Source organism: Zootoca vivipara, chromosome 2, assembly GCF_965207765.1.
Source record: "Zootoca vivipara chromosome 2, rZooViv2.hap1.1, whole genome shotgun sequence".
Taxonomy (NCBI): Eukaryota; Metazoa; Chordata; class Lepidosauria; order Squamata; family Lacertidae; genus Zootoca; species Zootoca vivipara.
The window spans coordinates 53,327,898-53,355,144 of NC_142584.1; the positions used below are offsets into that span (position 1 = coordinate 53,327,898).

Below are 27,247 nucleotides of genomic sequence, written 5' to 3' on the forward strand. Positions count from 1 at the left end.
CTATCTATCTATCTATCTATCTATCTATCAGTACCATAAAATTTTTAAAATCTTCTTTTTAATCAGTTCAATTTGAAACTGCTTGTAGGACTTGTAAGACACATTTAGAACTACACTGGCAGTATAGAAAGGGCAACAGAAGAGCAAAGCCTAAATACCGGTATGTGTCTGCTCACATTCACCTTTTCTTTCCTTGTCTCTCTCCTCCATCCCATTTGCTTTTAGCTGTGCCCCAAGGTTTAAACAAACGGCAGCCATGGAATCTTCAATGGAAGACCAGCTGGTTCTTATCCCATTCCTCTGAGCCATTTTTCTGTTGTGGTGCTGAGTGTTTTGAGTCGTGGTGGCTTCTAGCAAGTAGGAATGGCTACAGAAGAAGAGGGGCACTGACATCCCTATTACTGGGTGTAACAAGGTGGCAGAAGAGTTGGGAAAATACTAGGTAAGAACCAAAGAGGTATGCAGCTTCAGACTGGGCAGCAGCATGGCTGAGATGCCAGCAACCCACACTGTGCACTGTTAGGAGCTGCATGCTTTCATGGTGGTAAGTGGCTTCCCTTAAAAACAAAACAAAAACCAATCACTTTATTTTGCCACTGTGAGGGACAGAGGATATCGCGAAGTCCCTCCCCTCCTGAGTTCAAGCCCATCCCCGAGCACAGGGGAAAGCAGAGAGAGTTCCGATTCCAATGGGGAAGCAGGAAGTCGTGTCCGAGGCTCAGGCAAGGTAGAGGAGCCAGGGTCCCAGGTGGGACAGGAAGGGGCGAATAAGGGGGGGAGACCCATCCCCCCAACTCCGGAATTACGCAGAAAGAGGAGGGGAAAGAGGATGGGTCTGCCAAAGCTTTTGTGTTGGAGAAAGACGCGCCAAAAGCCATTCGGAGGTTCTGGAACCGACTGACCACATCACTCCGTGTAAATAGCAATGACTTCAGCACTGTAAATACGCAGCACCAATAAAAGAATAAAATGCAGAGCTGCGTAGCGTCGTTACTCTGAAGTAGCCCACTCCGGCCATTGTGACAGCAACCTCCGAATCCTTTTTGGGGCTACTTTGGAGTTGCCGGGATGAGCGTGTCAGAGGCGGAGAGATGGCGGCAGATCGCGGAGAAAGCCCAGCAAGAACTGCAGCAGCTGTCGCTGCAGGCGCAGGGGGAATTGAAGGCAGCTAAAGAAGAGACTAAGAAGGTCCAGGACGACCGGCTACAACTTGCGGAACAGGTGAGAGCGCTACAGGAAAGAGAGCAGGAATTAAGGGCGGTGGCGGTAGACCTCCAAAACAAGCTGGATGCAGAGAAAAACAAGGCGGGAGGGGCACCCCAAGTCCAAGTGCTGCCAGGAAGGAGAGCCGGGACCCTAGTAAGCAAGTTCAATGGAGACCCGAGGGAATATCAGGGCTTTGAGACTGAGATTGTGTATGCTCTTGAGCTGCACCACGATGAGTTCCCTGATGATGAGCACAGGGTAGCGTTTATTGTGGAGCACCTTACCGGGGCAGCCAGGGAGTGGCTAAGACCGTTAATCGCAACAAAGAATCCTTGCATGAAGAATGTCAAACTATTTCTAGAAGGTTTGAAAACGATGTATTCGTCCGATAGTCATATGGACCAGACTAAGGAGGAACTTCATAATTTACGCCAAGGAAATATGACAGTTCGCGCGTATTGGGCGAAATTCACCATGCTGGTGCACAGATTGGGGTGGGAACTAGAGTCACCCCCAATGCAAGCGGCGTTCTACTTGGGGTTGCATGAGGAGGTGAAGGATGAGCTCTCGAGAGGTCCAAAGCCCAGTAATATGGATCAGCTGAGCAAAGCGGCTCTGGCGGTGGGGGTGAGACAGGAATCCCGGTGGAGCGACAAGCAAGCAACGCGCGCAAAGCGGGCTTGGTTCCCACGGTCGCAGGAGAAGCCACTCCCCCAACAACCCTTTCAAGCCACGCCTGGGGCCAGCCAGGACCAGGAACCCATGCAGATTGATAGCGTGCGCGCGCGGGCTTTTCAAACCCCAGCGGCGCCAAGACGCAAGGAGGGAAGGGGTGGGAATTGCTTTCTCTGCAACTCCCCCCAGCATCGCGTCAGAGACTGCCCACATCGCAGGGAGTGGCAAGGAAAGGCGGGAACGGTTGTGCCCTCCCCCACTGACGCAGCACCACAGCAGGGAAACGGGAAAGCCTGGCTGCAGGAGACAAGGGGCAGCAGCCAGGCACAGTCAGCAGACAACAGCCCCAGCCCACCCACCCGCACAGAGAGGAGCAGAGCCAGCCCACCCCTCCCAGAGCAGGAGTGGTTCTAGAAGTGACGCTAACGCTCCCAAATGGCTATCCCCTGACGGTCCTCGCCCTAATTGACAGTGGGGCGTCAGCGAACTTCTTCTCGAGAAACTTTGCAGAAGAGCACCAGATCCAGCTTCTGCAGCTGGATTTTCCTCTGCACGTGGCGACCATTGACGGCAGAGAGCTGCTGGGAGGGGCCATCACTCATCAAACCCCCCCCCCCATGAAAATGACGGTGGGAAGGCACTCAGAGACACTGGCATTCAACGTCACCACCATCTCAGACCCCCCCATCGTCTTGGGCATGAGCTGGCTGGCGCGACACGACCCCTCCATCAGTTGGCACCAGAGATGCATCACTTTTGGATCGGACTTTTGCCTGGAACATTGCATGCAGCACCAACCAGGGGAGGGGCCTCCCATAGCCACGGTGGCCACCATGCACGTCAAAGGGGGTGAGGCGATACCCAAGCCGTACTGGGACCTGCAGGAGGTCTTCAGCGAAGCGGAGTCCGACCACCTACCCCCACACAGGCCTTTTGACTGCCAGATCAACCTGGTGCCAGGGGCAACTATACCCCCAGCCAAGCTGTACGCCATGTCAGACCAGGAACTGGAGGATCTGCGCGCTTTCATCGACAAGAACCTCAAGCGGGGGTTCATCAGAGAAAGCAAGGCAGCAGGGGGCAGCCCGGTCTTCTGGGTGGACAAGAAAGACACGCAACAGCGCCGTCTTGTGGTGGATTTTAGACGGCTGAATTCAGTGACAGAGCCAGTGGCTTTCCCCATGCCCAGAGTGGATGATCTCCTGACAGCGGCACGCAGGGGCAAGATTTTCACCAAGCTAGACCTGAGGGGGGCGTACAACTTGATCAGGATCCGGGAAGGCGATGAATGGAAAACCACGATGTTCACGCCTCTGGGCTCTTTTGAATATCTGGTGATGCCCTTCGGGTTGCAAGGGGGCTCAGCATGCTTCCAGGCCTTCATGCACCACGTCCTGGGGTCCCTCCTCTTCAGGAAATGCTTGGTCTTCCTGGATGACATCCTTATCTATTCCGATGACCCAGTGCAGCATGTGAAAGATGTCAGGGAGGTGTTGCAGCGCCTGAAGGAGAACCACCTGTATGTGAAGCTGGAGAAGTGCAAGTTTCACACCAAGGAGGTGGACTTCCTGGGCTACAAGCTGTCAGACAAGGGGCTGGCGATGGACAAGGACAAGGTGCAGGCCATCCTGGACTGGCACAGCCCCAGGACGCGCAAAGATGCCCAACGCCTACTAGGCTTCGCCAACTTCTACAGGAAGTTCATCAAGAACTTCTCTCGCGTTACGGCTCCCATCACTGACTGCCTGAGAGGCAAGCAGAAGTTCAGGTGGACACCAGAGGCGCAAGCAGCGTTCGAAAGCCTCAAGAGGGTGTTCGCCTCAGACCAGAACCTGTTCCACGTGGTTCAGGACGCGCCCCTATGCGTGGAGACAGATGCTTCTGATAAAGCTGTGGGCGCCATTTTGTTGCAACTGGACGCCAACAGAGAGTGGAGACCCTGTGCCTTCTTCTCCAGGAAGTTGACCCAGCCAGAGCGAAACTACACGGTGTTTGATCGGGAACTTCTTGCGATCCACGCTGCGTTCCAGCACTGGAGACACTTCCTGGTGGGCGCCAAGCACCCCATCCAGGTGTGCACAGACCACAAGAACCTGGAGTTCTGGAGAACTGCCAGGGTGCTCAACCAGCGGCAGATACGGTGGGCAGAGTTCTTCTCGAACTTCAACTTCTCCATACACTACATCCCGGGAGAGCAGAATGTCAGGGCGGATGCCCTCTCCCGCAAGCCAGAGTACATGGAGGAGGAGGCGCCACCGGCACCCAGGCACATTTCCCCCCCGTCAGCATGGTCCTGCGGAGCAGCAGTGGTGAGCGAGGCAGAACTCACAGCACTGACGGCAGCGGATGATTTTGCCAACCGCATCTTCAGAGAACTGAGAGGGGGGGGGAGCAGGCAAAAGACTTTGCAGAACGCAGGGGGCTGCTTTTCTACAAGGGTGCACTGTACCTGCCCACCACCCAGCTTAGACGTACGGTCCTCAAGCAGATGCACGACAACCCAACGGCGGGTCATTTTGGGAGGGACAAAACCGCTCACCTAGTCATGAGACACTTCTGGTGGCCAGGGGTGCGGGAAGATGTTCGAGACTATGTACGGGGCTGTGACACCTGCCAGCGGGCAAAGGTGGTCAGAGCAGCGCCACCGGGATTGCTGGAGCCCTTAGCCACGCCACACAGGCCGTGGGAAGTGGTGTCCATGGACTTCATCACAGATCTGCCTTCTTCCAGGGGCAAGACCGCAGTGTTGGTGGTGGTGGACCTCATGTCCAAAATGTGCCACTTTATACCGTGTGCCAGGGCGGTCTCTGCAGAAGAGACAGCCAAACTGTTTGTGGATCACGTATTCAGACTGCATGGATTACCTTTAAGGGTTATTTCGGATCGTGGCCGCCAATTTGTTTCCAGGTTCTGGCGGCGGCTCATGAACCTCCTGCAGGTGGAGGTCAGCTTGTCGACGGCTAGACACCCGCAGACCAATGGACAGGCGGAGAGGGTCAACGCCATTCTGCAGCAGTACCTGAGATGCTACGTCAGCCAGCGGCAAACGGACTGGGTGGATCGCCTGCCACTGGCAGAATTTGCCTACAACAATGCGGTGCACGTCTCCACAGGGGTGTCGCCCTTTAAGGCCAATTACGGGCGTGACCTCAGATCTTTCCCAGAGAGGGAGGGGGAGGAGGAGGAGGAGGGCCCACAGGCTGAGGATTGGGCAGAGGAACTGGAGACGGTGCACCAGCAGCTCAGAGAACACTTGGAGAGAGCCAAGGAAGCGTACAAGAAGGGGGCAGATCGCCACAGGCGACCGGGGGAGGTCATTAGGGTGGGGGACAAAGTTTGGTTGTCCTCGGAGGGCCTTCCCATCAGAGGGAGGTGCAAAAAGCTGGCGCCCAGAAGGTTGGGCCCCTTCACGGTCACGCAACAGGTCAACCCGGTGGCATACAGGCTGGCACTGCCAGAGGACATGAGGGTGCACCCAGTGTTTCATAGATCGCTGCTGTCGCCGTACAGGGAAAGCAGCAGGCTCCGAGGCAGCGAACAAACCCCTGAGGGAGGGGGGGAGAGAGAAGGCAGGGAGCAACTCAATGAGGCCACGGCCATCCTGGACTCAAGGAGGGGGGTGGGGGGCCTGGAGTACCTCATGGCATGGGAGGATGCTCCACCGTCCCAGAATGAATGGGTCCCAGCCACTCAGATACAAGAGGAATTCCTGGTAGAAGAATTTCACGCCCTCTTTCCCCATAGACCCAAGCCCTGGCACATGGAAAGGGAGGGGGAGGGGGAGGAAGCACGGGAGAGCAGTTCACCATGTCGCTGGGAAGCGGAGTTTGAGGAACCAGAGGATGAGGTATGGGTGTCACCGAGATCCACCCAGTCAGAGGAAGGAGCAGATTGGCAGAACATTTTTACCCCTACCAGCTCTGACGCCACGGACTTTTTGGGATTCCCGTCCTCCCAGGCGGAAGGGGGGGGCTCGCAGGACTGGGGGGAGGTGTTCACACCAACGGGCTCGGAAAGCACTGAGTTCTTAGGCTTCCAGTCGTCACCGACACCTGGGGGGGACCTGGGGAGGGGTGAAGGAGAGCTTGGGAGGGGGGTGGATGTGAGGGACAGAGGATATCGCGAAGTCCCTCCCCTCCTGAGTTCAAGCCCATCCCCGAGCACAGGGGAAAGCAGAGAGAGTTCCGATTCCAATGGGGAAGCAGGAAGTCGTGTCCGAGGCTCAGGCAAGGTAGAGGAGCCAGGGTCCCAGGTGGGACAGGAAGGGGCGAATAAGGGGGGGAGACCCATCCCCCCAACTCCGGAATTACGCAGAAATAGGAGGGGAAAGAGGATGGGTCTGCCAAAGCTTTTGTGTTGGAGAAAGACGCGCCAAAAGCCATTCGGAGGTTCTGGAACCGACTGACCACATCACTCGGTGTAAATAGCAATGACTTCAGCACTGTAAATACGCAGCACCAATAAAAGAATAAAATGCAGAGCTGCGTAGCGTCGTTACTCTGAAGTAGCCCACTCCGGCCACTGTGACAGCCACCATTTCTGCTTTTCTGCTCTTAGCCACCAAGTTGTTTTCTTAATCCTCAAAATGGATGGCGGCTAACAGATTGAGGTTGAATCCTGTCAAGACAGAAGTACTGTTTGTGGGGGACGGGAGGCGGGCATGTGTGGAGGACTCCTGGTCCTGAATGGGGTAACTGTGCCCCATTGGACTCACAGCTGTCCATGGAGGCGCAGGTCAGTTCTGTATCCAGGGCAGCTTCTATCAGCTCCATCTGGTACACAGGCTGAGACCCTACCTGCCTGCAGACTGTCTCGCCAGAGTGGTGCATGCTCTAGTTATCTCTCACTTGGACTACTGCAATGCGCTCTACGTGGGGCTACCTTTGAAGGTGACTCGGAAACTACAAATAATCCAGAATGCAGCAGCTAGACTGGTGACTGGGAGCGGCCGCCGAGACCACATAACACCGGTCTTGAAAGATCTACATTGGCTCCCAGTACGTTTCCGAGCACAGTTCAAAGTGTTGGTGCTGACCTTTAAAGCCCTAAATGCAGGACCATGGAAAGCACCATGTGAGCAGTTTGCTCCAATAACATCTAGAGGTAAACAGTGAATTCACATTTCCTGTTCTAAATACTATTCTTCCTCCTCCTCCTTCACCCCCCCTGAGAACTTTTGTCTGAATGATATGTTCAGGTGATCCTTGTTGCACCTGTATGAGCCACCATTGTATAAAGGTAAAGGTACCCCTGACAGTTAGGTCCAGTTGCGGACGACTCTGGGGTTGCGGCACTCATCTCACTCTATAGGCCGAGGGAGCTGGCATTTGTCCGCAGGCAGCTTCCAGGTCATGTCGCGAGCATGACTAAGCCGCTTCTGGCAAACCAGACGCAGGGAAACACTGTTTACCTTCCTGCCAGAGTGGCACCTATTTATCTACTTGCACTGGTGTGCTTTCAAACTGCTAGGTTGGCAGGAGCAGGGACTGAGCAACGGGAGCTCACCCTGTCACGGGGATTTGAACCACCGACCTTCTGATTGGCAAGCCCTAGCCTCTGTGGTTTAGACCATTGAATTCTACGGTAACTTAGCCACTTTAAAATAATAATAATAATAATAATAATAATAATAATAATAATAATAATAATAATAATTTATACTCCAGCCACTCTGGGTGGCTTACTGCACATAAAAATAGTAAAATAGTAGCCATTTAAAATTTCCTGATACAGGGTTGCCTTCATATGTCTTCTAAAAGTCAGATAGTTGTTTATTTCCTTGACATGTGATGTTCCACAGAGAGGGTGCCACCACAGAGAAGGCCCTCTGCCTGGTTCCCTGTAACCTCACTTCTCGCAGGGAGGGAACCACCAGAAGGCCCTCGGAGCTGGACCTCAGTGTCCAGGCTGAATGATGGAGGTGCAAACACTCCTTCGGGTATACTGGGCCGAGGCTGTTTAGGGCTTTAAAGGTCAGCACCAACACTTTGAATTGTGCTCAGAAATGTACTGGGAGCCAATGAAGGTCTTTCAGAACCAATGTTATATGGTATCAGTGGCCACTCCCAGTCACCAGTCTCGCTGTCACATTCTGGATTAGTTGTAGTTTCCGGGTCACCTTCAAAGGTAGCCCCACATAGAGTGCATTGCAGTAATCCAAGTGAGAGGTAACTAGAGCATGCACCACTCTGGCAGGTAGGGTCTCAGCCTGCGTACCAGATGGAGCTGGTAGACAGCTGCCCTGGATACAGAACTGACCTGCGCCTCCATGGACAGCTGTGAGCCCAAAATGACTCACAGGCTGCACACCTGGTCCTTCAGGGGCACAGTTACTCCTTGTAAGCACCTTTGAAATTTAAAATAAAGTACGGGGGGGGGAATATTAAATTTTTGTTTTAAATGAACATGTTGTGTTCCTTACCATTTTCTCCTGCTTCCAACATGCCTTGCAGATATCGGAAAGATCCTGACTGCTTGGGTTCTGAAACTGGCCTTTCATAATCCTGCAGCATTTTGTACACATCTGAGTCCATGTCAATTCCATTTCTGCTTCTTGGTAGGGACCTCAAAGGGTCAGCGCTATTTAAATACAAAATGAAGGTCAAAGGATTGTTGTACACTAGAGAAATAAAATCAGTTCTTTAGAAAAAAAGTTAATCCCTTGTGAACTCTGAAGGGTTATTTAAACAAAATTTTCTAGTGCTTTTTGCATCACAAGGCAACAGCGCACTGAATACCCCTAGGTCACCCATAAGCAAACCCAATGCTTATTTTAAGGGGGATTTAGTTAACAATGCTTCCCTTTCCTGAACTAGCTTTTTATTAATGTAGAGATCATTGTAGAGCAGGCATGCCCAAACTGCGGCCCTCCAGATGTTTTGGGCCTACAACTCCCATGATCCCTAGCTAACAGGACCAGTGGTCAGGGATGAGATGATGGGAATTGTAGTCCAAAACATCTGGAGGGCCGAAGCTTGGGGATGCCTGTTGTAGAGACTATGAAGGACAAACTTTGTAGCCATACTCTACTTGCCCCTGTGCAGTGGGGCTTGAGTGACCTGTGAACATATGCACCACAGACAGGCCAGCTGCTGCTATTCATTGTGAATTAGTATGCCACACATGGATCATTTTTTTAAAATGCATTAATTTAAAGTACTGAAGAACCTGGAAGCCACCCAACCATTGAAAAATATCTGGCAGTTAGGGCATTATATGTTTTTTTTGCCAAACATGGTCTCAAGGGTACTTTAAAAAAATCTTAAATACTTCCTTGTAGCACATTTCCTCCTGGATTAGTCCACATTTTCTAAAGTACCCATAATATATATTTATTAAAAAGCCTCAAGATTTAAACAATGCTAAATACTAGGGGTGGAATTCACGTAACCTCTCCTTCCCCTCCAGGCCCCCTGAAATTGGCTTTTGTGGATAGGGAGAACTCCCAGAACGGTGTGCAGGGGAGGAGAAGGGGGGGGATCATTCCAATGTTCTGCCATCTCTGAACCACTTCCTGTGCTCATTCTTAAAATGCATGAAGCAGCCTTAGGGCAAATTTAATTTGAAGGCCCCTAAACATGAGATTTAGCCGTTTTGTTGGCAATCCTACTTTATGTTGATTCTTTAGTGCTCACGTTTGTCTTTCCAGTGTAAATTTCCTCTATTTGTCCCTAAGCAGCCTTTAAAAAAAAGTTTTAAAATTCCATTTTAACAGTATGTTGTAGCAAATTAAATAAGCTCTTTTCTTCAAATGAAATGTGCATGTTTTTGCATGAACGGGTCCCTTTTGTGGCAGTGTTTTGGTCCTAATTATTTGATATATTTCTATCGTGTAAGCATGTCATCCTCTATGTTGCTTCACATGCTTTTCAGTTGAAGCAAATAGCAGCTTTGGGGTGGCTGCATGCAATTTTCATTGAAAGAATAGTCCGAGAGAATGGATTAACCTCCCTCCTGCCACAGTGTAGCCCTCTCCCCACCCACAGCAGCTATTCATAAAAGTAATCTCCGTCACCATGTCTTGTTTGACTCTCATACCTGTGGGAAGATGTGATATGCAGACTACTCATCTGTGATGGTAAACTGGAATCTGCGTTGTTGTTTGTATATAGCCGCGTGGGGTTATTGTACTGCAAGTTCGATATCTGTTTGTTGTCTGTTGGACTTCCTCCAGGCGAAAATGTTGCTGATCTTCTATTTGGAACAGGTCCATTATCCTAAACAGGGAAAGAAGCAGAGGTTTTGTAACGCTAGTTGCCATTACCAATATTAAGCAACCTCTTCTGCTAAATGCCACGTCTGTCTGCAACAGTAGTTTGTGCGTAGAGCCTCTCAACTGCTAACAATACTGCTTTAGTATTATGCAGCCTGCTATTGGTAGATAAAGAATATACAGAGAGAGAAGACCAGGAAATAAATGTTTGTTGCATTTAGTAGCTCTTGTGGAATGACTGCTGCTGTTTTGTTGAGGTATTGCATTTAGTTAGGCTTTGGTCACAATACTCAAGTTTTAAAAGCAAGTTTGTACTGTATCTGAAGAAGTGTCTTGGTCCTTGATTAATGTGAGCAGACCCATGTGGGATTAGCTGAGCTTCATAAACCCTGGGAAGCCAACACAAGCTGTTGTTGATGTGGGACATTAAGTATGTATATGAGAGACAATTTTATCTTACTATATTTTGAGGAAACATTGTGTTCTTGAACAGTGCTAGCTAGTGCCTGTCAGATTTTATGGGTGGAGTGAAGAGAAATTATTCAATTCATCACTCCCATAAAAACCTCCCCCTTGAAAGTCCCAATTCCCTCTCCTTCTACCACTCAACTCGGTTTCAGAGGCCAGTTCTCCACATCCACCCCTCTGAAACAACTTCTGAGGCCTTGTTAACGCAAATAAGAAAAAAATACTACAAGCAAAAGATTTTAGTATACTGCAAGCAAAAGATAAACAGCAAAAGGGGTAACAGAGTGGGCATCGTTCAGTGGTTCAGGTGTTTATGGTTGCAATCAGAACTTAGAATACAAGCTTAAAAATACTTCGTTAACTATAGCTCATAAAACAGAGTAGCTGTGTTTTCAGCCATTCTTAAAAAGTACACAATCAGGATTAAAGTGAGGAGCTCAAAATATCTATTCTCTCATGTAAAAGTAGCACAGTGTGGTATCACACAATTCCTCTATTTCTTGGAGCGTACCCTGCTCATTGTGAAACTATGAAAAAGGAAGCATACTGTAAAAGCCATTCTTAAAAGCAACTTTCTTGTCCATTGGTTTGGGGCTCAGCTGAAAGAGCTTTGGCCACCACAGACACCTTCAGGACCAACAGCAGCAAGCAAAGGGAAGTATTATCATTGCCACCTCTTTAAATACCATATATACAGAGTATAAGCCTACTTTTTCAACACCCAAAATGTGCTGAAAAAGCTGCCCTCGGCTTATATTCGAGTGAGGCGGGCGGGGGCAGAGAAAGGCACAGGATCGGGGGTTCAGAGAAGCGCTGTGCTGCGACTCTCCGAACCTCTGTCCTATGCCTGCTCTGTGCGAGGTGGCGGGGAGGGAGAAGTGGCGAGGAAGGGATCCTTCCTTGCCGCTTCTCCCCCCCACCCCGCTGCCAACAGCTGGGAAAGACATAGGGTAGTATTTATTTTTATTTTTGAAATTTACCAGTAGCTGCTTCATTTCCCACCCTCGGCTAATACTCGAATCAATAAGTTTTCCCAGTTTTCTTGTGGTAAAATTAGGTGCCTCGGCTTATATTCGGGTTGGCTTATACTCGAGTATATACGGTAGGTTATTTAAAGACAACGTGCAGTTTCTGAAGTCACAAACCACTGAATACATAACAGTTTGTATGGTTCAATGATTTGTTATTATGTTTATTGATCTTATGTGAGCCTCTCGGGGAGCCTTGTTGGCCAAAGAGCAGGATTTATTATTTTCAAAGTTCAAGATTGATAAATTAATTTTGTTCCCATTACCAAATAGCCATCATAAGCAATCACATAAAACGTCTTAGTTTTACTACTACTGTATGCTCAATGGTACTAACTTTGTAGAAAGGTGGTGGGAAGAGCAATTATGAGAACTGGTTTATGAGAACTGATATGATTTCATATTTATCTGCCAGACTTGGAGCTATCAGTTTCAATATCAACTTTTGTCCCTTCCATTGGAAGTGTCCAGTTTCTTCATGTTTTCTCCCCCATGTGTTCCAGCTTCCAAACCCATCGAGATTTTCCCACTCCCCGTGGCTCTCTTTCGACTTAACTTTGTCTGCATGTGTTTCCTGTTCCTTGCCCCTGTAATATAGCAGAGGAGCAGGAAAGGGGAATGGAAAGATGCAGAAAAAATGGCTTTTGGTCATGCCTAAATACAAAGCTTTGTACAAGACCAACTCAGAAATCTATGTTTTTAAAATGTTTGGGATATCACGTTTGGTACATGGCAATTTGCCTAGGAGTCTAGACTGGTTACCCCTTACCCCTCATTATACTGGTTACTAAAGTAGACTTCATGAGTCTCTTTTATGATTCATTTTGTCTTCACTGACCATTATAAACTAGATTTATTCCCCCAGAAGAAAACCTTTCTTATGTTTTATCGTATTTCCTGCTGAGTCATGTCAACTAGTACGCAGCACTTTTATAACTGTAATAGCTTTGCCAGATACTTGGCTTCTCAAACGAAAGTTAACATTTTTTGACTACACAGCCAACATTCAGCATCTTTGTCTTCAGTTTTTCTTTGTCATCATCATAAGCAAACACCCTCGGGGTGAGAGTCCCTGATAATCCAAGGTTTGGGATTAATTTAACTTTAAAATAAATTTATTTAATTTTATTAGTATAAGTTGTTTTCAATTGTTTTTAAGGCTGTAACCCACCCTGGGACCTTAATGGTGAAGGATGGGTAATACAGTGGTACCTCGGGTTACAGACGCTTCAGGTTACAGACTCTGCTAACCCAGAAGTAGTACCTCAGGTTAAGAACTTTGCTTCAGGATGAGAACAGAAATCGTGCTCTGGCGGCACGGCAGCAGCAGGAGGCCCCATTAGCTAAAGTGGTGCTTCAGGTTAAGAACAGTTTCAGGTTAAGAATGGACCTCCAGAATGAATTAAGTTCTTAACCCGAGGTACCACTGTAAATAAATAGCAGGCACCTGATAATAAGAAAACAATGGCTTTCGAAATATCCAGGGAACCATGTGACAGAAATGGGACACCCTGCAGGTTTTCTCATCCTTGCCTTTTGCCTATTCTCCTTCCTGACTTGCTTCTTGCATGAAGTAGCTGCAATGTATTGGGTTACTGGCCCTAGGTACTTGGAAATGCTAATCTTGATGTATTCTTCTCTTGTTTTCAAAGTTTAAAATTACAGACATTTCCTCAGTCTGGAGACTAACAGATCTGACTTGTATAAAATTTCTAGTGCATTTTCCTTTTCCTTTTTTTTTTAAAAAAAATCTTCTTCTTTTTTGGCCTCGATTTATTTTGTTTTTATGCTTTTGAGAAGAAATTTAGCAATGTCATTCTTCAAGTTAAAATTAATCTTTTTGCACACAGAGAGGTCAACCCACCACATCCTGCTAGAGAAATGTGTGTGTTTGTCACACACAGGAGTGCTGAGGAGCTCAGGTAATACACTTTCCAGGAACAATAATACTTACAGTACCTTACATATGTATTACTGCTGTGGTAAAAGCAAGCTATAGTCAGGAGATCTACTAAAGCCTTGTTCACATTTAACCTCAAAAGGAATGGACATCTTATAACACACACATATTTAATGAAGCTACTGAATGCTTCATACACACATGGGAACTGTTCTTCTTAAAAGTATTAATATGTCATGGTATTGGCTGTTTGCTTTCAGGATCCAAATTGCCATGCCAGTCACCCTCTGACCTGGTGGAGCTGTTGCTGAATGCCAAGCCTGTCTGCAATAAATCAAAATTCATTCAAAAAAAAAATTATGATAAAGAGGTGGACTTGGTGTTCCACACAGAGACCTGGGCTAGTGGGAGAGTTAATCTGACCCCCGCTGTTGCCCTTGGGGTACTCGTTACAGCACCAGCATTGCCCAGAGCACTGGGGCAGGGGAAGAGTTGTGGTTGTCCATAAGCATTTGATGACCCTTTCTAGGAGGCATGTTTGCCTTGGATATGGGTCAGAGGTTCTGTGCCTCTGGTTAATAGCATCTTTGAATGACGCCAGAGGACCTGTGACCTGCCAGAAGTTCTTCTCTGCAGTTGGATCCCACCCAGTTGGGAAAAGGCTGGCACCAAATTTCTCCACCTGTCAGTGTCACCTGAAAAACTTCCTCGCCAGTCAGACATATGAAGTGGAAAGTCTGCACTGGGACAAATGTGTGAGATACTGGCAGTTTTATCTGTCTATCCTACCGTATCTATGAATGAATGAAAATAAAATGGTAGTTATCTGTGCTAAAAGGTAAACTTACTGCAGAATCAAGAGTTAAAAGTTGTGGTTTCAATTGCAATGTTCCTGAGGTAGTGAAGTTTCCCGTATGAATGCAACACGCAATTGTTATTTCATAGTGTTTCAAATGAATTAAATGAGCACTACTAGCTCTCATGTTTCATCACTAGACAGCTCTAGGCTAACCCTTTACACATCTGACGAAGTGTGCATGCACACGAAAGCTCATACCAAAATAAAAACTTAGTTGGTCTTTAAGGTGCTACTGAAGGATTTTTTTTTATTTTGCCTTTACACATCATTTTTGTCTCCCCTTTATTTGAGAAACAGTCACATACTTCTTTACCTCCAGAGGTATAAACTACTCTGTGTAGGAAGACAAATCGTGTCCTTCCTCAAAGAGGGCACGTGTTGTGGTGAGACCTGGCAACCAACCCCTTGTGTTGTGGGTGGGTATGTATGGCTAGCCACAACACCCGATTGGTAGGTCCCTAGATGTTGGGTTTAATCTGACCAATGGGACACTAGCCAAATGGATCAAGGGGCCTATATATGCCAATGCATGTGACCCTGAGCTTTCTCTTTTGGTCAGTGCATCAGAACACCTGCCCACCTCTCCCTATATTTAGGGCTGGAGCGCTTGACCTTGCTATGCTGTCATGTGTCATCCGTTGTTGGGACAGGGGCACGGCAGGAATTTTCCCCACTTGGCTGATTGGCTGGTGCCATTTGGGTTTTGCCTGCCGCATAGCAAATTGTCACAACTTGTAAGGTTGCGGATAGGCTGTGGTTCAGGAGATAGGGATGAGGGAACACTCTCGCCATCCCTATGTGAAGGGTATTCCATTAAAGGAATCCAGGGACTCAATGGTTTGGTCAACCCTGCGAGGGGTTGTGCCCATGCCTGAGTCCAGGGGGACATCTGGGTGGTGGACATAGCATGTCCCAGGCTTTCTGCCATTCCAGGTGTTCACCCTAGGCTGACCTATGGTAGTGCCCTGGGTCAAAGCAGAGCCTATGCAACCACTCACTTCTTGTAATCAATAAAGTTGTGGCCTAAATTCTGCCAAAAACCAAACCAAAAATTTGAGTCTTGTGTGAATTTATTTAAGGGGGAGGTTTAAAGGTCTAAACATGCAAACAAAGACACTGAGAATGTTTATAGGAAAATAGATTCCTCCACACCAGCTTATGGGTAGATTGTGCCAGTTTACCAAACTAACTGTTCCAGAGCAACCAAAACATGTTTTTTAAGAAATCAGTTTTACCACTGCTGCTTACAGTTTGTCCCACATATTGTATCAGTCATTGTTTTCTCCTTAAGCAACATTTAAGCTTGTTCACAGTTTTCTTTTTTTAAGATATATGCTATGATTTATTGATCACTCACAATACAAGTTTACATACAGCTGCTAAAGCCTGTATATCCTGGAGGTGTTTTTTTTTAAGGTTTTGTTAAAAGTTATAGAAAGCAGGGACTACAAAAAAATGTGCATCTACTGTCTTTGACTGTGCACGAAGTACCGGTATATGCATTTTATAGTAATAGCAACACTAGCAGCAAGCAGGTACTTGTATCAGAAGCTGACTTAAGTGCTATCTCTGGAGAGGTACTCTATTGCCTGGCACATTCAAAGCTACTGGATTTCCTTCCAATAAATCCATTCATTAAGGTCTATGTTCTGCACATTTTACACATGTTCAGCAGCATCTTACTTGAAACTGTGGTAGGATTCCAAAAGGGAAAAAAAGGCTCATGATTACTTGGCTTCCTTTCTGTTTGAACTGAAAAAGGCTTTGGGTGTATACATGCAATTTCCTTTCCTATTAGAGTTAGTGAGGTCATCTGACATCACATTACAAAAACTTTCAGGAAAGAAAGAAAACAATGAATCAATTGTTTTCAATCAATCAACTTTAATGCAGGGGATGTTTCAAAAGGTTCAAAAATATGGGTGAATGCCAGAAGCCTATTCTTTGTGTCTTTGGACCGCAATTCTATGCTCACTTACATTTAATTGGACTTAGGCCATTTCCAGACAGTCATGATTTGTGGGTTTGATTCAATTGCATACCAGCAAATTTAGGATGCACCACTAAAGTGAATTTGGTGCTTTTGCACAACGAACGAATTAAAAACAAACAAACCGAAACGGAACAGGAAGCTGTAATGGAATGTATGAGATAGCAACAATGTCAAGCAATGTCCAGTAACCTCCCTGCCTACAAATCAGGATGAATGTTCAACAAAGAGCAATGCTGTATAAACTATACACAATGTTTTTTATAAATGAGTCAGAATGAATGTTCAATTATCTGAAAAGGCTATTCATTCTGTGTTGACATGCATAGGATTGAGCTACACCAGTAAAACATTTAATTCTGCAGAAGTAATTTGTGAGTGAAAGAGAATATACTAAATATATTTGTGTATTTATATTGCATATAAACAAATAAATAGATCAAGACTACTTCTTAGTAGTCTTTCAGCAGCAGCGGTTTCTGCAGGTGTACATAATGTCAACTGAAATACCATTCATTGTGTTGATTACTCGTTAAAAGGTCAGCTGAATCTGAATCAAACCAGTTTAGCTAGTAAATGTAAGAGCAAACAAAGGCTTTGGAAGCTTCTTTCGGTAATCTAGCACATATGAGATGAGTTAACCACATATAAAAGGCAAATCAGATTATACAGGAGGTGGCTGGGAATTCTGTTCTTTTCAGTGTTTATAGTCATGGAATCTCCCTCCTCTCTCAACTCCCCCCCCAACATGAAGAAACACACCCTCTGAAAATCACACAGATCCAGCCAAAATGGCAATTCTGGAGAGTCAGTTTCTCATTCTATGTGGCACCGGTATCTCATATGCAGACATTCACAAAAAGAACAGCTATAAGAGCAGCTGTGTCTCCCAGAATGTTTAGAATCTAAAGCTTGAATAATGTGTATTCAAAATGTGTTTTTGCATATGATCAATGGAAAAATCAAATAACCAGAAAGGAACTTTGGCTCTAGTAGCACCATTTAGTCTCCAGAATTTTATTTGTTAACATAAAGCTTTCTCAAATGGTGGCTCAACAAAAAAGTACCTCATTTCTGAGGCAAATGGAAGGTCTCAAATGAAGAGACAAATAGTGTTGCTGTACAAGTGCTCAGAATGGTCTTATTTTACTTTTCAGAGAGGTGACATATTTTTATGTTCTGAATTTTAAAATTAGCCGCAGACTATTTTACTATTCTGTAAGTATTCAACTTCAGCACTCTGCTGAGGTGCCTAGTGCCTAGCATCTTCATATTCATCCATTTTAGCAGAAGGTATAGGCCAAGTAATAGAAAAATACACCAAAATAATTACAGTAAGTGGGGCAGGAGAGGGTTAAAATGTTGAAGGAGAGAATATAATCTGGCTCTTATTACTGGTACATTCTGAAACACATATCCAAGAGGAATGCGTGTTTGGCTTTTTATTAGAATATTTAAGGTTTTACAATGACCTCTGACCTAGTTGAACGAATGAAGCAAATATATATAACACCTATGATTCCTAATTAACATATGAAATCTAATCTTTAAGCAAAGCATTTACACCAAGCAAGGCAGTTTTAATTAATATCTGAGTTCCATAATTTAGGGGTGGTGGTGTCATCAGCAAGGAATTTGGAAAAGGAGTAGAAAAGTATTCTCTCATACACATTTTGAGAATGGAGTATTTGTCATGTTTTATAGACTTATTTATGTGGAATCAACACAAATACAAAACATATTAAGGTTTAAAAATATCTGACATCGAGAGCCTGAGACCGAAAGACTGTCTGCCTAGGGGGAATCCTGCTGGATTCAAAATTTCAAAAGATCTTAAGTCAGGGATTTGCATTAGAAATCCTTTTCTTGGCATTCAGAGCTACTCTGTCTTCCTAGTTAAATTACTAACAATGAGATGTGGAGGGTGCCAGCATTGTATCTCACCATGTTTATGAACTATTTCGGTGCTATTTGGCATGTGTTCTCCTTGCTTGGAAGGCTTTTTAATCAGATAACTTTTTCCTAAAATATTTGGAATAAGTAGCACTTTGCTTTTTTGCCATCCTAAATCTCTATGGTGCTGGAGGAGACTCTTGAGAGTCCCATGGACTGCAAGAAGATCAAACCTATCCATTCTTAAGGAAATCAGCCCTGAGTGCTCCCTGGGAGGACGGATCGTGAAGCTGAGGCTCCAATACTTTGGCCACCTCATGAGAAGAGAAGAATCCTTGGAAAAGACCCTGATGTTGGGAAAGATTGAGGGCACTAGGAGAAGGGGACGACAGAGGACAAGATGGTTGGACAGTGTTCTCGAAGCTACGAACATGAGTTTGACCAAACTGCGGGAGGCAGTGCAAGACAGGAGTGCCTGGCGTGCTATGGTCCATGGGGTCACGAAGAGTCGGACACGACTAAACGACTAAACAACAACAACAACAACAACAACAAATCTCTATCAATACACATATAGCTAGCAGATAGGATGGGAGGACCTTTGGCAGTCACTTGCTTGGGTGGAGATGAGGTCTGATGAGGATTCAAACTTAGCTACTTGGTGGTGTGACTATACCATTGTAGACCTTGCACAAATGGTGTGCACATTCCATTCTTTTTGCCCACTGACCCACCTGCATTCTTGCTTTAAGCATCTGCCTCCATTCTACCTTCCCTTGAGTTCCCTGTCAGCTATAACTCATCCTGCGGCCATGTTGCTAACATGTGTCTTAACATTATACCAAGGCTGGAGAACCTGCAAACTTAGTCTGCTTGGCCGCCCCATTTTGCCAGCAAGGCCATGTTTGGCAATCCATGCCTGTTCACCATACAGGCAGATAAGGGCCGGGCTTCAAAGGAACTTGCAGGACCTCCTGATCATAAATTGAGCTCACAGTTGTTTCTTTGCTGTAGCAAGACATGTTCCCACCACCCACCAGCCAATGGGCAGTGCTTGGAAACTCCTTCTCCCTCCCAGGGTTGCTCCTTGAACCTCTGGTTAAGAGCAATTTTGAATAGCAGTACTTGAAATCAGCTCCAAAACCCTAGCTCATAAAGACTTAGTGCAATTTAATTCTCCTGCAGGGAATTAACTGTGCATATTCTGTTCAGAAAAAAATAAATCCTTATAAGAGACAAAACCTGGGAAAGGAAACGATGATGTGAGCAGGGACTGAAATGATATACACTCCCCCATGCTTCTGCACTGATGAACTGAAACCTTACAAGCTTTCCCTCAGGCGCACACACAACGAAAAATGCCCCCAAATTGCAGCAGCGTTTGATTCCTAAAACAGAAAGGAAAAAGTAACCAAGAGAAAAGCCGCTTCTATATGGTTTAGAGAACTTTTTCTTCTTGCCTCTTGAAATAAGTGTACTTCAGCTGTAGGATTTTCCAAAAGGAATTACGTCCAAAACAGCTGAAATGTAAATACTGTAGGTAAAAGCAACTGTACCCAGAAGGCAAAGCTTAAACTGAGTGGCTCTAAAATTTAATCTTCTAATATGGAGACTGTTCTGATGTAGAGGCTTTCTCTCTACATCAGGGGTAGGGAACTGTGGCCCTCCAAATGTTGCTGGACTACCATCACCCCAACCTTTGCCTATGGCAGCTAGGGCTGGTGGGAGTTAGAATCCAAAATCCAGATTCTTATTTTGTATATTCTTCCACCAAAAGTACTATCCCAATTGTAATATCATTTCCCTTTACCCTATCATACTTCTTTATTATACGTTACTGTGCATATTCAAGTGCAATATAACAAATCCAGTAATACAAAATGAAGATTGGCTTCCTTTTCCCATCTATACTTCCTATCGGACTTCAATATTCTATTCCAAAGGTAAAGGTAAAGGTAAAGGTAAAGGGACCCCTGACCGTTAGGTCCAGTCGCAGATGACTCTGGGGTTGCGGCGCTCATGCATAAAGTTTCTGGGTCATGTGGCTAGCATGACTAAGCCGCTTCTGGCGAACCAGAGCAGCACATGGAAATGCTGTTTACCTTCCCGCCAGAGTGGTACCTATTTATCTGCTTGCACTTTGACGTGCTTTCGAATCGAACTGCTAGGTTGGCAGGAGCAGGGACTGAGCAACGGGAGCTCACCATGTCGCGGGGATTCGAGCAGCCAACCTTCTGATCGGCAAGCCCTAGGCTCTGTGGTTTAGACCACAGTGCCACCCGCGTCCCTTTCTAAAGGTAGTGATAGCCCTAAAAGAGGATTGAATCAATTCATGGAGGCTGAGGCTATCTATGGTTACTAGTCATGGTGGCGGTGTACTGTCACCAGCAGCAGGGGCAGTGTGCCTCTGAATACCAGCTGGTAGTGAACACAAGTCGGGAGAGAAACAAAAATTTAATGGCCTGGCCATCAGTGAACATTACTCCATCAGAATTGTTTAGGTGTTCCCAGCCTAATGAATTCTGAAATGAAAAAGAAAATTGATGGCCTGAACATCAGAAAAGCTTCCGTTTTTCCATATGACAGGACATAGGAGAAAAAATTGCTCACAGATCATCTAAAAATATTACTGTTAAAATAAGCTGATGGGGTTAGGAAGAATGTTGTTATACCAGCCCTGCCATTAGACAGAGTGAGGCAACCGATTTTTTCAGCAGGCTACTTATTTTATTTATTACTTTTGTGCTTCTGCTGCCAGGGAAAGGGAAAAAACACTGGGGTGTTTAGCCTCCGGTGTTAAAATAACTTGATTTGCCTTGGCAACTCTGCACCTTGACTTTTGTGGGGGTAGGAAGCAATTTACTGATCTGCCTCAGGCAGCAAAATGTATTGGGCTATTGGGGGTGGGGGGACATGGAAAACTGAACTGCTCCAGATATATCCACATCAAAACATTCATAGCTGAAAGAGCTTCAAAATACATTTATAGGACCTTGAATGGCAAAACCAGATGCATCAGGCTTACATTTTGTAGTAAGAATATATAAACAGAGTGAGTTAAGTCCTGGCTGAAGAATTTGATTTGGGATGCTGGGATTTCCCTGTTTAGGCTGGTGTGAAAGTTATGAAATACATTTTTCAGTGATCTGTGGTTTTACCCATGAAACTGAAATCTGCAATGCAATCCTTATGTGTGTTGTTCAGCAGCTTGATTATAACAAAAGTGGTTTCTGCATACTTGCACGTTAGCAGGATATTAGCAAGTCAAGTAAAAGTTTGAGAGGAAGCTGTGTCAGGAGATCAGTCTTCATATACATCATGAAAGTGGAAGCATAATGAAACTAGCTAATCTCAATATTTTTCCCCCAAAAGATGCCGTGCTTTACATAAATAAGGACTGTCTTCACTTTTGCTTAAGTTGAGATACTGCCTGTTCTGAGAATTACATTCACTATGTGATTTTCATCCTTGTTCAGCTTGTGGCAAGGCAGCCACATGCACACTGCCGCCCTCATGGAACTGAGCATGAGTTGGCCCTCGGCCTGCCAGCACAAGGGTAATGAAATATGTGTGGTGGCATGACAAAAGCTGATCTGGATTGAATTCAGCATCTTGCAAACACATGTATGCAATTGTCTTGTCATGGGTAGGTGAAACTGGAATTCCACTGGTGCTGTGCTCCCCCTCCCCACTATTTCCATATGCTGAAATGGTCGTGGCAACACAGTATGCCCATTTTTTCAATAACTTTGAAGCTGCTACAATGTATGAAACATCTGAGTGTGAATTGTGTATGATAAATCAGTCTTATTTTGAATGCACTTTCTAGTAGAAAAATAATTATTCACAAGAGTTGCCTGCACCTTTCATGCAACTTTTGTAAACATTTTTGGCTGCCATACTTGATAGGAACATCTACAAAATCTTTGAAAGATGACCAAGGAAACTAATACTTTGGAAACAAAGAAATAAATAGTGATGTTTACATTCAGGCCCGTCTTGCCCATTGGGTCTAGTGGTGTGGTGCGCCAGGGCGCTGGGCGCTTAGGGGACGCTCAGGGGCACCCCAGCAAGTGGGGGAGCTGCGCGGCGGCCTCCGTTTTCCCTCCTCCTGCACACCCGCCAGCTGCGCCGCTCAGGGGAGAGCAGGGAGGTAAGCAAGCGGAGCAGGGGCACTAGGACCCTGTTCCGCTCTGCAGCGCCAGGGTCATCCCTCATCCCGGCGCTGCGTTTCATTGGTAGAGGCGACGCCACATGGCAGCAGCTCTATCAATGAAATGCAGCGCCAGGGTCATCCCTGTTGGCGGGAAGGCTCAGATGCTTTCCCGCAGTCTGGGGCTCTCCCCGCTGGCTCCATGACGCCCATCTGGCCTCCGCTGCCGGCGGGAGGGCTCCGGACTGCAGGAGCGGGGCTCTCCCTGCTGGCTCCGCGGGGGGGGGGGAGAGCCATGAGGTGTGCCTGGCGCCGCCGACGGGGGCTGTCCTTCTGCCAACTCCATGGGTTTTCCTCTCTCTTAAAATGACAGAGCAGCCAGGACACCGGGCCTCTCCGCAGGCTGCGCTCTCCCCTTCCCAGCCCTGTGGCTCTCTGCGTGGCGATGGCTCAGCCAAGGCGGAGCCCCAAGGCCTCCCAGCGTGGGGGAGGCAGTGAGTGCGGCGGGCCTGTCGCAACCTCCCCCCCCCCCAGCTTCCAGGATTTAACCCCAAATCTCCTCTGGATCCACCTTCTTCCATGGCCATTTGTTCCCCATTGGTTGCGGTCAGTGCTTCTGGATCGGACTCACAGAAGTGCAGGGTCTTGCCTCCTCCGGCCATTGCACATCGTGGGGGGTGGTGGAAAAATGAAGGTGAGTACCCGGGGGATGGGGTGGGGGGTGAGCAGCTTGCCATACTTTGCTTAGAGTCCCAGTGCCTCCAGGGAAGATAAGAGCTTTCCTTTTTTTTAATGGAGGGGAAGAGCTGGAGGTCCAGATGTATTTAGTTCTCAGCATGGTGAGAATTTTTATTTTTTAAAAAAGAGCGAATTAATTGGGAACACCAGCGCACCGTGCACAGCTGAGGAAAGCGCAGGCGAGGCGTTGGGCACACGTGTGGGAAGGTGGGGGGACCCCCCCCGTGGGGATGGGGGGCACCGGAGGGATCCCTGCACCATGGCGCCAGATGAGTTTAAGACGGCCCTGTTTACAGTCTGAATCCCTGTAACAATTGGAATAATCTTTCATCTTTAACAAAAGCTAAAAATACTTATATTAATGTTGTTGTAAATTGAAATAACAACAACAATAATTTTATTATTTATATGCCGCCCATCTGACTGAGTTGCCCCAGCCACTCTGGGCCGCTCCAAACAAAAGAGTAAAAACGCAATAAAACAGCAACCATTAAAAACTTTCTTGTACAGGGATTCAGATGTCTTCTAAAAGTCATAGTGTTATTTATCTGTTTGACATCTGATAGGAGTTCCACAGGGCAGGCACCACTACCGAGAAGGCCCTTACAATTTCTTCATGTTGTCTATAGGAAAAGTCTGTGGCTGGAAAATATTAAGATACTAACTGTAGAATACATTGGTCATTATTTCCCACTGTTACCAAGTTTCCCACTGTTAACCCACTGTGGGTATTACTGGGAATAATCTCAGCTGAACTATTTGGAAGACCATTCCAGAACTCACTTGGCAGGGCTACCGCTATAAAGTACTGGCATAATGTAAATGGTTGTCCATTTGGATTATTCAATGTATATATGAACTGGGCTCTTATACATCAAAGAGAAAAGGATTTACAGTAACACCTTCTCTCAAACAACTTCATTGCACCAACTCATTTCTAGAAGCATTCAAAGTTTTTGAACTGAATAAGCACTTATTCAGATGTAAGCATTCACAGTAAAATGAAATGGACCAAATTCTGACATGTTAGGCTGTTGGCACCTTGGGTGCTAGAAGAATATGCCTGGCATGTTTTCAAACAACTGTAACACGGTACACAGTGTTTTATTTAGGCTCACTTTTTGCCCTGTATGCTTGCAATGCTTTCAAACAAGTATTTGATCCAAGACAATATAAAATTTTAGTGGTGTCTCTCTACACCAGGCATCCCCAAACTTCGGCCCTCCAGATGTTTTGAACTACAATTCCCATCATCCCTGGCCACTGGTCCTGTTAGCTAGGGATCATGGGAGTTGTAGGCCAAAACTTCTGGAGGGCCACAGTTTGGGGATGCCTGCTCTACACCCTTGAAAAGCATAATTAATAAAGAATTTCCCATTCTATTCAAATAGATGTATGGAATGGAGCAACCAAAGTCAGGTCATAGGCTTTTTAGTATATATATATATAAACCTTTTCTTCCCAAAACATGTTTGAAGATACTAGTATATACAGTTCATTCCCCACCCCCCATGAAGTTGAAAGGCAACCAAAAATTTCTCCTATTTGCTCTGCTCTTCTTTTGTTTCTGACAGGAAGCCAGCCTTTGCCTTGCACGTGACAAAAGTCTTTTTCTATTCTGTTCTTTGCCTAGCACTTTATTTGTTTAGACAAATCTGTGCCACATCTCTAGTGAAAGAACTGTCTAGAAAGAAAAGTCATTCTTCTGTACTTAAACAATCATGCTCTGTTACTGTGCCTCATATATCTTCCGTACTCAAATTCCTGCTAAGAAAACTCCAGTACTATCGTAACATAGGATATAAATCTACCAAATGCTATTCCTGCTTAACCATCATTAACTTCAGTAGGGCTTGTGTGGTTGTAATGCTTAATGAACTCTGTGATTTAAAAGGCAAAATAGGTTTCACAAGCTTAGAAGTGGGGTGGTGAATGATTGGAAGATTTAAACTGAAATCCTTTTCATTAAAAATTATTTATTAAAATGAACTGCATTAAAATCTTTTGCAAACAAGTTGTAGTAACATTCATATTATATTTTTCTATTTTGTACATCCCAGTGTTTAAAATTATTTTTGATATGCAATATTTCATTTTCAAGGAATAAAACAGTTGGAAAATAAGTTTAGAATGATTTTAGAATAAACCTAGATGGTAATTGTAAAGGGCATCTTTCTATGGATAGAATTATGGTACTATTCACCCCTAATCTACAATCTTTACAAAACAATACATCTTATGTCCAAAGATAACTATTAATTATCTCTGAATTAATAAATACCACAAATAATGTAAAAGTTTGCTCTAAATAGTTTTGCAGAACACGTTCTATAGAAGAGAATGAAGGCCTTCCCATCCCTATAATCACTGACTGGAATCCAAAAATGGTAAGAATCATGATAGTAATTCAAGATTGCTTAGGTTCTGCAACCATGCTGATATGAGAAAATCTCCTAAACTGTCTCTCCTACTCAACTCCAGGTACTCAGTGATATCAGGAATACAAAAATCATGCGTAAGCATAAGGTTCTCACTTCATTTGGCTCTTAAATCTAGCACAGGCATCCCTAGACTTCGGCCCTCCAGATGTTTGGGACTACAATTCCCATCCTTCCTGACCACTGGTCCTGTTAGCTAGGGCTCATGGGAATTGTAGGCCAAAACATCTGGAGGGCCGCAGTTTGGGGATGCCTGATCTAGCATATATCACTTCTAAAGCAAAATACTGCCATTTGGATCAATGTTACAGAATCCAAGCAAGCAGGCCTGCACTCATATGTAAGTTTCCTAATGCACAGAGTTGTGCCAAATACTGCATTCCTTGCAAGCACTGCTCTGGATGTGGTCTGGTTATCCTCTGCAAGATGGGAAATGACATGCCAAGTCACACCGAAGACACCAAGCAAACAAAACAGTAACTTTTCCAATGCTGTACTTTCAACATTTATTTACTAACAGAACATTTAATCTTGGGTGCAACTTTTATGTCACCAGGATGCTTCAGAGGTTGTTCCTGCATTGAAATGGTTCTAACAACAATGAGTCCATAGACGGCAAGAGCTACTTATATAAGAGTTTTAGGAGGAGATGAAGGCAATGGTGATCTAGGCCTAACCTAAGGTTACCAGACGTCCCCGTTTCACGGGGACAATCCCCAAATTTACAAATCAGTCCCCTGACAAAACCCATCTATTTAGTAGGAAATTGAAAAGTGTCCCCGGATTCTTTGAAAAAAATATATGGTAACCTTAGCCTAACCTCCACTCCCATTGAAGACTTGCAGAACATTCTGCTGCCACCTACAGTCATTGCCTTTTCCACGTACCGTGTTTCTCCTAAAATAAGACACGTCTTATATTTATTTTCTTTTAAAAAAATACATCGCGGCTTATTTTCGGGGGATGTCTTATTGTTACGTTGCCTGGTCCTGGGGCTTCGTGCGGCGCGGCTGAGGCTGCTGCTGGCTCCTGCGGCTTCGCGCGCCGCCCGCTGCCGGGTCCCTGGGCTTCACGCGGTGCGGTGCGGCGTGGCGTGGCGTGGCTGGGGCTGCTGCCGGCTCCTGCCGGGTGCTGAGGCTTCGAGCGCCGCCTGCTGAGCCCGCTGCCGGGTCCCTGGGCTTCACGCAGCGCGGCTGGGACTGCTGCCGGCTCCTGCCGAGTCCTGCGGCTTCGCGCGCCGCACCGCACCGCGTGAAGCCCAGGGACCCGGCAGCGGGTGGCGCGCGAAGCCGCAGGAGCCGGCAGGAGCCGGCAGCCGCACCGCGTGAAGCCCAGGGACCCGGCAGCGGGCGGCGCGCGAAGCCGCAGGACCCGGCAGGAGCTGCTGCCGGCTCCTGCCGGGTCCTGCGGCTTCGCGCGCCGCCCGCTGCCGGGTCCTGGGGCCCGTTCAGCCGGAGCTCCGCGCGTCGCTGTGCTGGGGCTCGGCGCAGCGCGCGCTGCTGCGTTTGCCGGCTCGCTCTGGGTCATTCCGCTGGCTCCCCCAACACGTCTTATTTGGGGGGGATGTCTTACATTTTTTGGCCTTCAAAAGATCGTGCCATGGCTTATTTTAGAGGCACGTCTTATTTTAGGAGAAACACGGTACATGTAATGCATTTATATTGACCAACTGCCTCTGTATTGTCAG

General features: G+C 46.3%; 1 protein-coding gene across 2 annotated transcripts in view; it reads right to left on the bottom strand.

The window, feature by feature from the left end:
• PDLIM4 (PDZ and LIM domain 4) overlaps positions 1–27,247 on the bottom strand; it is a 76,046-nt gene that overhangs the window by 7,935 nt on the left and 40,864 nt on the right. For both annotated transcript variants that reach the window (XM_035105414.3, XM_088661885.1), the window contains exons 4-5: positions 9,919–10,097; positions 8,303–8,460 (exon numbers count right to left, since the gene is read on the bottom strand). In XM_035105414.3, the coding sequence (XP_034961305.3) occupies positions 8,303–8,460; positions 9,919–10,097 (337 nt within the window). The remainder of the gene's footprint in view (positions 1–8,302; positions 8,461–9,918; positions 10,098–27,247) is intronic.